Below are 14154 nucleotides of genomic sequence, written 5' to 3' on the forward strand. Positions count from 1 at the left end.
ACGACGCCCGGCCGCCCCGATGCGGACCGCCAAAAGGCGCGGCGCGACGGGGGAGGGGATCGAGGCGGGTCGGGCGCTCCCTTCGGCCGGAGGAGGAGGGAGCGCGGGGGCGGAGCGATCGAGTGTCGAGATCGCAGGAAGGAGCGACGGAGAGGATTCGGTATTTACAGGTTTTAGAGAGAGAAAGTGGAGAGAAACAGAAGAAAGTGGGGGCCTTGTGACAAAGACGAAAAGAACAAAACGAAAAGGTAAAAGAGATCGAGAGAGACACCGGATAAACTTGACTATGTTATATATATAATACATTATTTATAATTTTTATTTAAAGAAAAATCCTAAGCCAATGATGTCGACGGTATTAAACCACTTCTCAACAAAGGGTCCAAATAATTTTATATTCTTTTTTAATAGCATTGACTTTTAATATCTTTACGTCATTAACAATGAATTTATAAAAGAGGAAAATGTCTCGGTGATGAGTTCTTACGGTGTCCAAAACAACGTAAATAGTTTCTCACGATATCCTCTTCTAATACTCATTTTCTTATATTTTCTTTGTTCTCTTAGTTTTTGTCGCAACCTACATTTTCTTATATCTTCTTTGTTTTCTTAGTCTTTGTTGCGACCTAAATTTTTCGGAGTAAACAACCTAAAATTTGGCTAATAGATTGTTAAGCCTAGACTTAACTCGGTTTTTCAAACTCATACCAATTTGCGACTTATGTTTAGATTCTTAACATACAGATAGATTTTATCTAGGAGTCGCCACTAATACTCATACCAATTCGCGACTTATGTTTAGATTCTTAACATGCAGATAGATTTTATCTAGGAGTCGCCACTAATTTATTTTTTTGTGGGTCAATTAGAAACCCAAGTAATTGGAGTTTTACTTTATTCATACGAACCAGAGATTATGGGTACGGGGATTTAGTTATATTAGATTTCTTTAATGTTCTTTTGGTACCATTCTTTTATTTTCAATTTTTTTTTTGCATGCGGCTTAAATTGATTTTAAATCTATTTATCTAACATGTGAGGTGATCATACAGTGCGCAATCCACCAATTTAACACCAAGAAAACAATGAATAGATTGCAAAACTTACCTAAAAGCAATGAAAGCATTTGTAATGTTAAATTAAAATCCACATCAACAATCATATGATTTCTAATTAACACGCAATTTCTTTTTTTTGTTTTTTTGTTTTCACTTAGTTAATGAAAATCATGCAATATGCAATGCAATATTAACTAAATAACCTAATTTTAATGACATGCAATTTCTAATTAAATGGACCTAACCGCAATCACTATGTAACATGCATTTCATGAACCTAATTCTATATGACATGCACATGACATTTTCTATTTTCTTAAAAAGCATGCAACCTATCCTAGAGATTGAAACTAATTTATCCTAAGACATTTTTTTATATTTTTTATGAAATTCGAAATTAGAAGAATGTGAAAATTATATAGCTAGATTGAGATTCTATCAACTTATATTAAGGATTAGGTTAGGCTAAACCTAATTTAAACTAAGATATTATCTTGACTTAACAATCTCTAACCTAAGATGCAGTCCATCTAAAAAAAAAAAAATCAATCTAAACTCAAGATGGAACATGCAATTTTATTCTAATATGCAATGACGTGCAAGAATGCCAATATTCTACGTGACATATGCATGGTGATTTTTGTGTTTTTTTAATATATATATATATAATTCGAATTTTAAAATTGCCACATAATTAAACATGCAATTTATATTAATAAAAGGAAAATCTAACTTCCTAAATTTATGTTTTTGGTATTTTTTTTTTATTTTTTAAAAATTCAAAATAAATAAATTTCCTATTCTAGACATGCAAAATAACCCTAAAACAAGTAATATCCTAACATGCATTTAATCTAACTCAAATGTTTTTCTTATTTGTTCCTTTTTACGGGAGCAAACAAATAAAGGCATCAAGAACAGCATAGCAACAAATCCAGCAAAATATCATCCATGTCTGTTTAATTTTGGAAATAAATTGATGAATTGTATCTCACACATGAGAACGGATTGACCAATTTTAGACAAAATCCGAATCGTATCTCAAGCGTGAGATTGAATTGGTGATTTTTCCGTGCGATTATGCAGTCGTATTTCGAGCATGAAATCAAATCGCATGTTACGAAATTAGGAAGATTTCATAATTTAAAAGGCTACTCTAGATTACAACTAGGACTATATATCATGAACTTCGATATGTGTATCGAAATATTTTAAATAAGGAAACGGAATATTTGGAAATCAAATTAGACACATTTTTTACCTAATCCAAATATTGGCTTCCAAATTTGGACTTTGCGCAATCGGATCAGGATCGCAATTGGGAATGGCGGGTGGGTGATCGGCTCACAGCAGCAGCTACTCGTGTTGGTGTGGACTTCTCAACGGTATGACAACGAATGGCGACAACGATTCACGTAAAGGTCGTCACGGCAAGGAATGAGTTCGGTGGGTGTTGCTTCGTTTCTCTCGCCAACGTGGGATCTGGATTGTGGCGACGGACGTGTTCTTGATTTGCAGATATCATGCAACTGAAATCTTCAATTTCCACTTTCTTCTGCTCTAGATCACGTGGCCATGAATTTCAATTGATACTCCTTATTTTGACCGACAAGTTGTGATGATGGAACTAAATTCACCTCTTGGACTCACGTGATGGCTCGATGGTTTCTCGATCAATAAGGATTCCTAACCAATGGATCAACGTCGTAGTGATCAACCAAGGAAAGGCTGCGGTGGTGGCCCTGGTAGTGTGCCTAGAGTGACGATCGGCTAGGTGAGCTTCTCGGAACAGCAAGAAATCACGGGGGATGTCGGGGACGTCAAAGATGGCTCGAGCACAGCGGATTGGCAACGCAGTGACTCGGGGTTTGTTTCGTCGGGACTGGATCGCAGTGGTGATATCTCGTCTTAACGTCAATGGCCGTGGAGGCTTACGTCAGCGTGGGCAAACCTGTTGGCCTTGCTCCCAGGCCGCTGGTTCGTTCTCACCCTGCGAATCGTGGATGTTGCAGCCACAAAAGTGGGCCTCTCCTTGCCACTCTTCTTTTGCTTTTCTCCTTTTTTGGCGTCTTCTCCTCTGGCTTCTCGTATGTGCAGAACGTGAAAACCCTTTGCTCTCAATCTTACATCTCGTGTGTAGAGCCCCCCAACGAAAGAAAAAAAGTTTTCTCTTTTTTGTTTTGAATCCTTGACCTAGAAACCCAGAAAAAACCCCCCAAAAAATTAGAACCACCCTATTGTGCGGCCGTATATTCAATGTGTGCCCCCCTCCAAAACCCTACACGAGTAACCTTACAAAAATTAGGGTTTTAATTTCCTTTTCAAATCAACATCCGCGAAAATTTCTTTTCCGCACGTAATATCACTTTTTATTTTTCACACTTTTTCTTGATTTCCTTTGCAAAAATGAATATTCTCTATTGATTTTTCAAAAACTGCAATAGGATTTTTTTCAAATACGGGCTTAGGCCAATGTACTCTCTTTATGGGCTTAGTCCGATTTGTTAATTTAAAGCTCATAACCATTAATTCAAACCCATCCGCCACCGGTCCAATAAATGCAAAAAATGCAAAAAATACACCTAAATCTATATGCTATGCAATTAATTTTTTTCAGGGATAAAATTAACCCATATTTTTTTAACGCGATGATTGATTAAATGGGTCGCCCAAATTTAGGTGTCAACAGTCTTCAATTTGCCAAGATTACCGACAAAAAAAAAAATTTGTCAAGATTGAAAGAAACAACTTCCCCACATGCCGATCGATAGTTGTCTTGCTCACTTTTGGTCACTCACATCACTCGACGCTCGCCTCCCTTATTGCTTAGCGCTCGCCTTACTCAATGCTCACCCCATTTGATGCTCTCCACTTGTCTTTCTTTGCTAACGTAGCTTGTTGTCAAACCCATTAGGTCAGTCGAGTCCTTAACTGCCTTTTCAAGGGGTATAGAAAATGAAATAAAAAAAATTATTGATTGGTCTCGGGTTAACCTTAGAACCGGACCGAACCCATTGGGTTGATCTAGTCCTCAATCGTCTTTTCAAGGAGTACAAAAAAATGAAACAAAAAAAATTATTGGTTAATTTCAAGTTGATCCTAGGACCAGACAGAATCGATCGAACCCATTGGGCCAGTCCGGTCCCTAATTGCTTTTTCAAGAAGTACAAAAAATAAAATAAAAAAATTGTCGATTGATTCTCGGTTAACCTTGGAACCAGATCGAATCCATGAGGTCGGTCCAGTCATTAGTACCAGACTCAATAGGGTTGGTCCTCACTCCAAAAAATTGAGGACGGATACTATGCGGATTGGTCCTAGGGTTAGGGGGTGGATTGGCCCAACTCGGACCATGTTCACCTCTAGTTAAATCAAGTATCGTTGGGTAATTATTTAAACCCTTCATTTATCTAATCAAAATAATTTTTTGAGTTAGGACATAAATTTAAAATTATGTGAAATTTGAAATACGAGACCAATTTTTCAGTTGTTAAGTTGAAGAATTTCATGGAAATGATAAATTTAGAGAGTTGTGCTCGACTTTGATGAAAACTGATTTTGAGTAAAGGATTAATTGGAATGAAATTCTAAAATTTTGCGCTCAAGCTTTGTGTCACGGATACCTTGGACTCATGGGAGCTTCATCAACCCTACCTGCAATAGTGATCACAACCTTTTCAAGAGGCATTGATTCTCAATGTTTTCAGGAATGCTCCTCAATCGGCAAAGCATCTCTTCACTGACTTTAGTGAACTTCAAGAAAATTGTTTTTCTTTTTTAAATGCAGTTTAGGAAAAACGACTTGAAGAGCGAAGATGACGTTCCATATGGCTACGGCTTCTTCTATTTCGTTTTTGCCATGGGAGCCATGTACTTTGCTAATGCTGCTGATTGGTTGAAGTACTCATCATCCCATGAAAAAGTATGCTTCCCCTCTCGTAGATGTTTAGCTTGCACTGACCGTTTGCATTTCTATTTCTTAGGATAATCATTTTTCTTGTCCGTCCTAATGCCACATTTCCAGCATTGGATGTGGCTATTATAGGAGAAACCCTTTCATCATTGTCATCAACATCTGTTTTGGTAGAGCTTCTATCCAGTTGTTTGTTATGTGTTCCTACATTTGCTTCTTTAGCACTTTTAGTAATAGTAATGCTATTCATTAGTGGAGAGTTATTGTAGCTTCTTCAGTGGCTCATATGTTTCAAGGGAAAAGCCCGATCCCTTGACAAGAAAGAAATCCCCGACTAAAAGGCGGTGATCTCATGCTCTTGCTAACGCCCTTGCGGGTGGACTATTGATGTGGGTTGGACAAGCACTTGGGTCGGGGTTGTGAACGAATGGCTAGCGGTTTGTGTTTATTGTAAGTACCCAAAGAAACAAAGATAAATTTAGATTGCTCAAACCTCTGACACTCTTTTCAAGGTACTTCATCCCAAGCAAAGACGTGTTAAAGTCAGATTTCTAATGCAATGAGTTCAATCTTAACGGAGTGTGGATGCTTGTGGCTCCAATGCTATGGAAATGCAGAGAATTTGGTGGAATTCCATGAGAAGTTTGGAATGTCTCGGAATTCTTTGGCTAGTGTCAGTCTGATTTAGTTGCCGTTCGTGTGACACAAGTTCCAAGTCGCAACAAGCACAGGGAGCTGTCCTCGTAGGCTCGACTCAACCGGAAAACCAACCGTGACTGGAGACTAGAACTTGAGTCATTTGTGGGGCAAAGTCTATCTGCAGTGGAAAAAAAAATCAAAAAGTAGAAAATAGATAATGGAAGGTAGTGGTTGACCAGGCAATGCATTTTGCGCCTGTAGATATACTCACATAGGGATGAAGGGTGCGTTTGGGAACTACTTCCCAAAGCCCCTTGGAAGTCCAAAGCCCCTTGGGCAAAAAAAAGAGTGTTTGGCAAAACACTTTGAAAGGGACTTAATGGCAAAGCAAGCATTTTAAGGCTAAAAGCCCAAGGTAGGTGAGGACCCGCCTTGACTTTCAGCTTTCGGGCATGCCCACGGCGCACCATTCACTTTTTTTTTTTCCAAAATTGTCCTCAAGAATTTTTTGTTTTTCCGGTGCGTGCCCTTGGATGAAATCTGTTCATCTTCTAAGGCCAACAAAGCATCTGAGGACGCCGCGACCTAGGCGATCATTGTCGGAGAGTCGGGCGACCTCCGTGAGTCGTGGCGTCGCCGGCGACCGTCGCCTGCTGCACCGCGACCTCCGCACGAAGCTTGCCGGGGCCGCGCGACCCATCTGGTCGCCGATCTGGTGGTCGCGACCAGATCTAGTGCCGAGGTCGAGGTGGCGACCAGATTTGGGTCGCGCGACCTCACCGCCCGGATCCGGGTCGCCGGAGGTCGAGGCGGCGTCGCGCGACTCGTCGCCCCATCCGGGTCGCCGGAGGTCGAGGCGGGCGCCGCGCGACCTCGTCACCCCCAGATCCGAGGTCGCCAAGGTCGCGACGGCGTCGCGTGACCTCGCTGCCCAAGAACCGAGGTCGTCGGAGGTCGCCGGCGGTCGCCGGAGGTCGCGACGACCACTGCCCTTGCCGGTCAATTTTTTTTTTAATTTTTCTTTTGATAATTTTTTTTACCACAAAACTCCTTTGTAAATGTAAGTCCCCAAACACCATTTTGCTCAAAGTACTTCACAAAGAACTTTCAAAGTACAATTTACCAAACAGTTTGCATTTTGGAAAACACTTTAACTCAAAGGTCTTTGCATTTTCCTAAAGACTTTCCCCAAAAGTGGTTCCCAAACGCACATGAATTGGGTTTTGTACCATACGAGAGATTGACATGCCAAAGGGCTTTGTGGTGTAAAAGTTCCAGCTGATTTATGCAAAGAGCATTTGTTTAGCTAAGTATGGAGTTCATTCTACTGTCTCAGTGGAAAGATGCAACATTAATCCTAAAACTTTCTCAAATATGATGCTAAGTCTGTAAAATGAAAAGGTGTTCACAAGAACTTGTTCGATAATGCTCCCTCTAGCCAACCAAACCTATACTTTTACAAAAGCAAGAAAGCATGAACCATCAGACTTTCTTAAGAAAAATCACCAACCAGTATTTTTTGGATAATCCATCCAGTTAAATTGCATGGAACTGGCTTTCTTGGCCCTAGTCAGCTTAGCTGCTATAGTAAGGGAGTAATTTCTGATTAAATGCTGTAAATCATGTTTAGGGGGCTGAGGATATGCCTGGTTGATTTGTGTGGTTATTTTAGTGCTTTAACAACATAAAGTCTCTTTTGCCACTTTTTGGTTTTCTGTGAAATTTCCATGACACGGTTATTGAGAGGAAAGGTACTATATCATGTCATTAGTCGTACTTAGAGCATGGATGAAAATAGATTATCTTGAGGCATGCTATTTCATAAAGCTGAATTAGGCACTAGATGGATTGTCAAGTTGGTTGTCATTTTGGATATGCATTGAAAAGGTATGTGGTAAATTAGTCAAATGATATGTTATTATGTTGAATATGATACATGGATATTAGATCAATACTCATGGTTAATCTATGTATTGGAATATGATGTACGTTCATTGATAGGTAATGTTATGTGACTTAATCACAATTGACGTATTTTTTGAGGTTTAACTATGGTTGATTAGTTTTTAAGCCTTCTCACATGGTGAAGTGTGACCTTTGTATTCCGCCATGAGCAATGGATTTAATACCTATATGTTGAGATATTAAGGTGATATATAATATTTGATGTTTCATTATGTAAATATTTATGCTAGTTTGATGTGCTGCATAATCGACATAAAATTTGCATTACTCATAACTTGATCCTATAGAGGTAGTGATTGTCACATACTGATCGTTGATTTTGATCACCTTCTTTCATTACCATTTCGGGGTTTGAACATGAGGAAAATTACTCGGATGCACGTGGAGAGTGATTTGGGGGTGGTACGAGAATTTACTTTAGAATATTGAGTAAAGTTTATTGAATTGGGATTGGTAAATGTCTAATTTTGTTAATTTATGATACAAGGGACATTATTATAATATCCATTAACTGAAGGGACTTACTCAGTCAATATATTTTCGTAAAAAGACTTATTTGGTTGGAGGTTTTTTCCATTATTTACAAACGATGGCCGGGACATTCCCTTAGTCTTGGATATGGACTTTGGGATTGTGACAAAAACATTTTTGAATGAGAAGAATGAATTTTAAGAAACTCAAGATATTCGTTTTTCTCTCCGAGGAGAATTACACAGCAGTTATGGTGGTGGGAGAAGAGGGTTATGAATATTATCATGAAGGTCTGATGATTCCTTTAGGACTTTTAATCTGGCAACAAAAGTAACAAGGGCAAAAAGTCCTTAAAAGTAACATGCAACTGAGTATACACGATAAACAAAAAAATCATTGTTTGCATGAAATTTTCCTTGAAACGACGCGGAGCAAGCTCCGCAAGCACGATGGAACCTTGCTCAATCCAACCCCAATGCAGAATCTAGAGCAACTATTAGCACCTATTTTTCTTATAGTTCGTACAATACGACAGTAATTTTCAATGCGACCATTCCGGAAAGGTTTGCTGTCTACGTAAAGGGGACTCTTTTATCCCGGAGATTGCTGTATCCTTGCTAGTCTTGTTTTCTTTTCAGGTGTACATCCTTGGTAAGCGCATAGTCAAGATTCTGGCAGCTTTCCATTCCCAAGAAGCCGCGATTTTTTTCCTTCCGATGTGGAATTCTCTTTCCACATCGCACCACGTTGCAACCCACGTTTCGAGTTTTTCCATTGAGCAAGGACATTTGATGCTCCCTGAGCAAGAGGAATCCGGGCATGTTGCTTCTATTTCTATGTCACAAGATAGAACCTTCGAACCATACAGAGCCATGCGAATCTCAAATTAAGCCTCGCCGCCATAATAGTACCTATATTTCGAACGGGTAGATAACGGTGACGGTATCTTTGCATCCTCTTTAATGACAAATGTGACCGCCAACCCCGGATTTTCTGGGGATATTCAACGAACTTTTAAGTTGCCTACAAAATAAAAACTCGTTGCCCTCATTCTGTCCAACATGGAAGCAAGGCTGGGAATCAGATTTTCAACTTCTCCAAATGAGTCGGGTGATAGAATGATCGTCATGCCAAGAGGATCGTCCTCATGAACAATCTCTGGTGATGCAAGTCTTGTCTTTGGAGCATGAAATATTGTTGGGACAGAGATCTGTCTGATGCAACTTGGCAAATAGTGGAGATTAACCTCGTACTCTGTTTGAATTATCTCGCACTTCATAAGCAAGTCAATAGAATATTCGGAGAGTCTCAAAGAAGATCCAAGCTCCCCCTTGCTCATAATGTCGGCATATGATTCTGGTCTTTGAGCACTCATATAACTGGTGAATCTTCCAATGTTCTTTTCCAGTTTGAATCTTATGGCACAAGTGTTAATCTTTACCGCTACAATCGATGTGCCGGACAAATCCAACTCTGCCAATGATTTCAACATTCCTATCGTGAATGGAAGCTCTTCTAGCCCTGTGCAATTCATTAAAGACAAGTACTTAAGATCCACTAGCTCTGATATTTCCTGAGGAAGTCTATCAAGTCCTAGACCTTCCATCACTAGCCTTGACAGAACTTTAAGATTACCAACCCAAGGTGGCAAATTACGAACATATTGGCACTGAATTAAGATGAGCTCTCTCAGGGAAGATAGACAACCAATTTCCTCGGGCAAATCTTTTAGATGAGGACACCATTTGATCTTCAAGCACTTGATTTGCTCCAAGTTTCTAATTGAGCCATCAATTTCATTCAAATTCTCACAATCTCTGATAATCAATCTTTCTAAATTCAAGCATCCAATGAAGTCTGGTGTTCTAGTTAGAAATTTGCTACCTTTGAGATTTAATACCTTCAGTTGACTTCCCATCTGTAAAACAATCAAATTAGTATCATCAGAACACATCGGATTGAGGAATTACAGCATGTTATCATATGATGAGACTGAGTAAATGCGAGATCTTACCATGATTTGGACCCATCTGCTCCATTCGTCTATGATAATATTACTCGAAAGCTTGAGAATAACTAGGCTCTTCAGCAAAAAGTTGTTTGCCTGAAGTTTTGAAGGGCAGTGGCGCCAACAAAGCCATCTTAACTTTGGAAACATATTCTCAAAATCTCCAGTGAAGTTTCCGCCGTCCAATTCAAGGAACCTTATTTTCGAAAGATCTACGAAGTCTTCATGATTAAAGTTGTGTCTAGATCCCAATAGTGCAAGCGCTACTACATTATCAGTTCCCTGATAATATAAACCAGAATTAGTGAGCACAGGTAACAAGTTATATGATGAACGTTAAAAACATGGCATATAAATCCTCCTTGATTTTTTCCTGTTGAAGAAAAGGCTGATTTTGCATTGGTTCTTACCTTTCTTGCCCAGACTATGTCTAAGGCCATCTCATGTGACCACAATCGGCTCTGACCTTCAGGATTTATAATATTCTCCTAACGAACAATTTCTCTTCGAAGATCTCTTATGAATAAGAACCTATTCTATTGCCATCAACAGTCTTGATCATTGACTTATGAATAAGAACCTCAAATTCAGCATCAGGAAAAAAAGTTGCAAGATTCCCACATATAAAATGCATTAGTTTTTCTCTTCATCACAAAGAAGCACGCGATATCTAGAAAAACTTGTTTCGTGTCATCCTCTAGTGCATCGTAACTTATCATTAACTTATCTTGAACTTTCTTGGGGGGCACTTCCTTCAACTTCTTCAATGCACCATCCCATGCTGCTTTTCTTTTGGTACGGAGAGAAGAGCCTATCACCTCTAGAGCCAAAGGGAGTCCTCTGGTTGTAGCTACAACTTTTCTTGAAAGATCTTCAAAATCACGCAAATGTGAATCTGTGCTAAAGGCATGCTTGCTAAAATGTTGTAGAGCATGATCATAATGTAACTCCTTCATTTCATAAGGGGAAATCTTTATGGGCTGCGTTAAGACACTTTCTTCTAACCCTTCCACCTTGGTTGTAGGTATTACACTAGTGTCTCTGGTCGTAATAATGATCCTACTTCTTGGACAAAACCAATCGGGTTTTGCTGCCAATTGCATGAGTTGATCACCATCATCCACATCATCGAGAACGATCAAGACTCTTTTGTTAGGTAGTCTATGTTTTATCATATTTACTCCTTCGTCTATGTCAAAGGTCTTTGGACGTGTGAGGTTGAAAAGGTCCCACAGTAATTTCTTTTGCAATTTTACAATGCCATCGAATTGGGATGATGATTCTTGAACATCACGAAGAAAGCACCGACCTTGAAATAGAGGAGAGAGTTCATTATAGACTACGTTGGCAAGAGTTGTCTTTCCGATGCGACCCATGCTGTAAATTACGACAACTCGGATATCAGCACAAGTGGGATCTAACAACTTCTTAAGGTCTTCTACTCTGTCCGTTAATCCAACCAAATCATCATGACCATTTCTCTCTCGTGTTATCATCCTACTAGAAAACTCTTGCTTGATATCTTGAATGACTTTGCCGAGGCTGTCATATTCGTGAATTTAATGCTAAAGATGCTTAGAATATTATATAAATAGAATATCCATCGAAGCATGACTTATAAATGGCATACATTTAAGGCGCATTTGGTAACGATTTTGTTCCGGGAACAAATTCTAATAAAAAATGATTTTTTTTATTCTGTTCCCGGTAACAATTTCTAAACATTTTAAGTCGTTTGGTAACTGTCCAAAATTTCTAATTCTGAAATAGAATTGCGTTTGGTATCATGCTCAAAATTTCTACTCCAAATCATTTTTTTTTTTTTAATTTTTAAATAATTTTTTTTTTTTCTTTTCTTTTTTCCTTTATCTCTGCTGTTCTTATTCTTCAAGTGGTTGGGTGCCAGACGAGGGCCGACAACTTCACCAGAGCATTGTTAGCCCTCAGCGAGGCTGGCCCTCGTTGGTAGCTGGGCGAGGCTCGCCTAGTCCCTCCAAAGCTCGGCCTTACCGGTGGCCAGGTAGGCCTCACCAAGGTTGGGCGAGCATTGCCGGTGGCTAGACTTGCCTCCGAGCTCGCTAGACCTCGCCTTGGCCTAGCACGCCTTCAGTGAGCTCACTGGACTGGTTGTTGGCGACCAGCGACAGTGAGTAGTGGACGGTGGATGGCAACCACAGGATGCGGTAGATGAAGAAAAAGAAAATGGAAGAAGAAGAAGAAAAGAAATATAGTCTTGATTCTTAGATTTGTTTCTAGGGACAAGAATTAACTTTTTTTTTTTTTATTCTCGATTCTATTCCAAATCTACTTCTAGGAACAAAAAAAATAGAAATTTGTTCCTGGGAATAAAAATTTTTCCAAACATGATTCTGTTCCAAAACTATTCCAAAAAAAAAAAATCAAAATCAATTACCATTTGGATGGTTAACAAACAAGCCCTTTAGTGTTAACCCATTACCAAAAAAGAAAAAAGAAAAAAGATAATGTGCCTAAACAGAGTATAGAATGGTACGATAAGTAAAGTAAATCAGCATTACCGTTGGCCTTTAACCTTCCATCCTTTGATTTTAGCAACCTCTCTTAAAGCCTCCTTCCAAGGCTTCACTACATGCCGGCCTTGTTCCTTCTCATGCTTTCTTAAAGCGTCTCCGTACAGTTTTGTTTCGAGCTTAAGATCCGAGGGTTCCACGTTGTAGAATATTGGAAGCATCTCATGCCCTGTTGGTCCTCCAGAAGAATCTGAATATGCACACTCCATCATGTGTGCGAGCTCGCGGAGGCACCATCTACTCGAAGCATATCTGGTGGAAAAGATGGGTATGCAGATCTTGGAGTCCTCTATTGCTTGCAGAATCTTCCACCCAATCTCCTCGTCCTGTCGGATTTCTTTGTCGTCCATAAAACCCCGGAACCCTGAATAGGTCAGGGACTCGTGGAGGCGATCTGCAAATCCATCCCGAGTATCGGGACCTCGAAAACTCAAGAACACGTCGTAGTTGAAGCCTTTTGGACAATCACTTCCACTACTACTGGCTGTTCTTGAGTCGGCCCCTTCATCCTTCATCATTGGAGACATAAAGAAATACAGAGCGTCTCTGTTTCTTCAACCTCTGGTTTTGTAATTGCTTCACGTTTACGCAGGATAGACTGGCTTTTGCTGCTCCCAAGAGCGTAGTTGATCTGTAAAAATTGATCTCCAAGGAGGGGTAGAAAAGAGTGGAAGGCTTTTAAGTCTTGGGCAATGATGGCGGGAACAGCAACTTGAAATGACAGAAGAAGAAGACAAAGAAAGAGCGGGGGTGCCCATGAGAAGGACGAAAAGAAAAGGAGCAGAACAAGTGTTCAAATCCTTTATTTATCTAATCAAAATAGATGCAAATTTGAATTTATGTGAAATTTAGGCCCAATTTTGAGCTGTTAAGCTGAAAATTTTAATTGAAATGATAAATTGGAGCGTTTTGCAACCGTGAATTTTGACGAAAATTGATTTTGAAATATAAATTTAATCAGAACAAAATTTTTAAATTTGGCACTCAAGTTTTGTCTTACGGATATTTTGAATGAACAATTCATTGACTTATGAGAGCTTCGCCGTAAATTACGACTACTCAGATATCAGCACAAGTGGCTTCTTACAACTTCTTAATGTCTTCTACTTTGTTTGTTAGTCCAATCAAATCATCAGGAACATTTCTCTCTCTTGTTGTAATCCTACGAGAAACCTCTTGAACGATATTTTTAAGGACTTTGCCGTGGCTGCCATATCCATGAATTTAACACTTAAGATGCTAGAAATGTTTATACAAATAGGATATCCATCAGAAGCATGACTTATGACTGGCATTTCTTTAGTGTTGATCCAACACCAAAAAAAAAAAAAAAATTGCCTAAACAGCGCATAGACTGGTACAATAAGTAAAATAAATCAACATTGCCGATTATTTTTAATCTTCCATCCCTTGATTTTAGCAACCTTTCTTAAAGCCTCCTTCCAAGGCTTCACTACATGACGGCCTTGCTCCTTCTCATGCTTCCTTAAAGCGCCTCTGTACAGTTTTGTTTTGAGCTTAAAGATCTGAGGGTTCCACGTTGTAGAATAT

General features: G+C 39.4%; 3 protein-coding genes across 3 annotated transcripts in view; 1 reads left to right on the forward strand and 2 right to left on the reverse strand.

The window, feature by feature from the left end:
- LOC104438458 (probable serine incorporator) overlaps window positions 1-5750 on the forward strand; it is a 114726-nt gene extending 108976 nt beyond the window's left edge. The window contains exon 13 of the mRNA XM_039309462.1: window positions 5552-5750. Within this exon, the coding sequence (XP_039165396.1) occupies window positions 5552-5610 (59 nt within the window). The 3' untranslated portion in view covers window positions 5611-5750. The remainder of the gene's footprint in view (window positions 1-5551) is intronic.
- LOC104438459 (disease resistance protein RUN1-like) overlaps window positions 1-14154 on the reverse strand; it is a 41628-nt gene that overhangs the window by 4361 nt on the left and 23113 nt on the right. The window lies entirely within an intron of this gene.
- LOC104440356 (disease resistance protein RUN1-like) lies at window positions 9050-13118 on the reverse strand. The gene is made up of 4 exons (XM_039309931.1): window positions 12592-13118; window positions 10873-11596; window positions 10061-10336; window positions 9050-9964 (listed from the first exon to the last, which is right to left on the reverse strand). The coding sequence occupies exons 1-4, from the start codon at window positions 13116-13118 to the stop codon at window positions 9050-9052; spliced, it is 2442 nt and encodes an 813-aa protein (XP_039165865.1).

This window comes from Eucalyptus grandis, chromosome 3 (genome assembly GCF_016545825.1).
Source record: "Eucalyptus grandis isolate ANBG69807.140 chromosome 3, ASM1654582v1, whole genome shotgun sequence".
Taxonomy (NCBI): domain Eukaryota; kingdom Viridiplantae; phylum Streptophyta; class Magnoliopsida; order Myrtales; family Myrtaceae; genus Eucalyptus; species Eucalyptus grandis.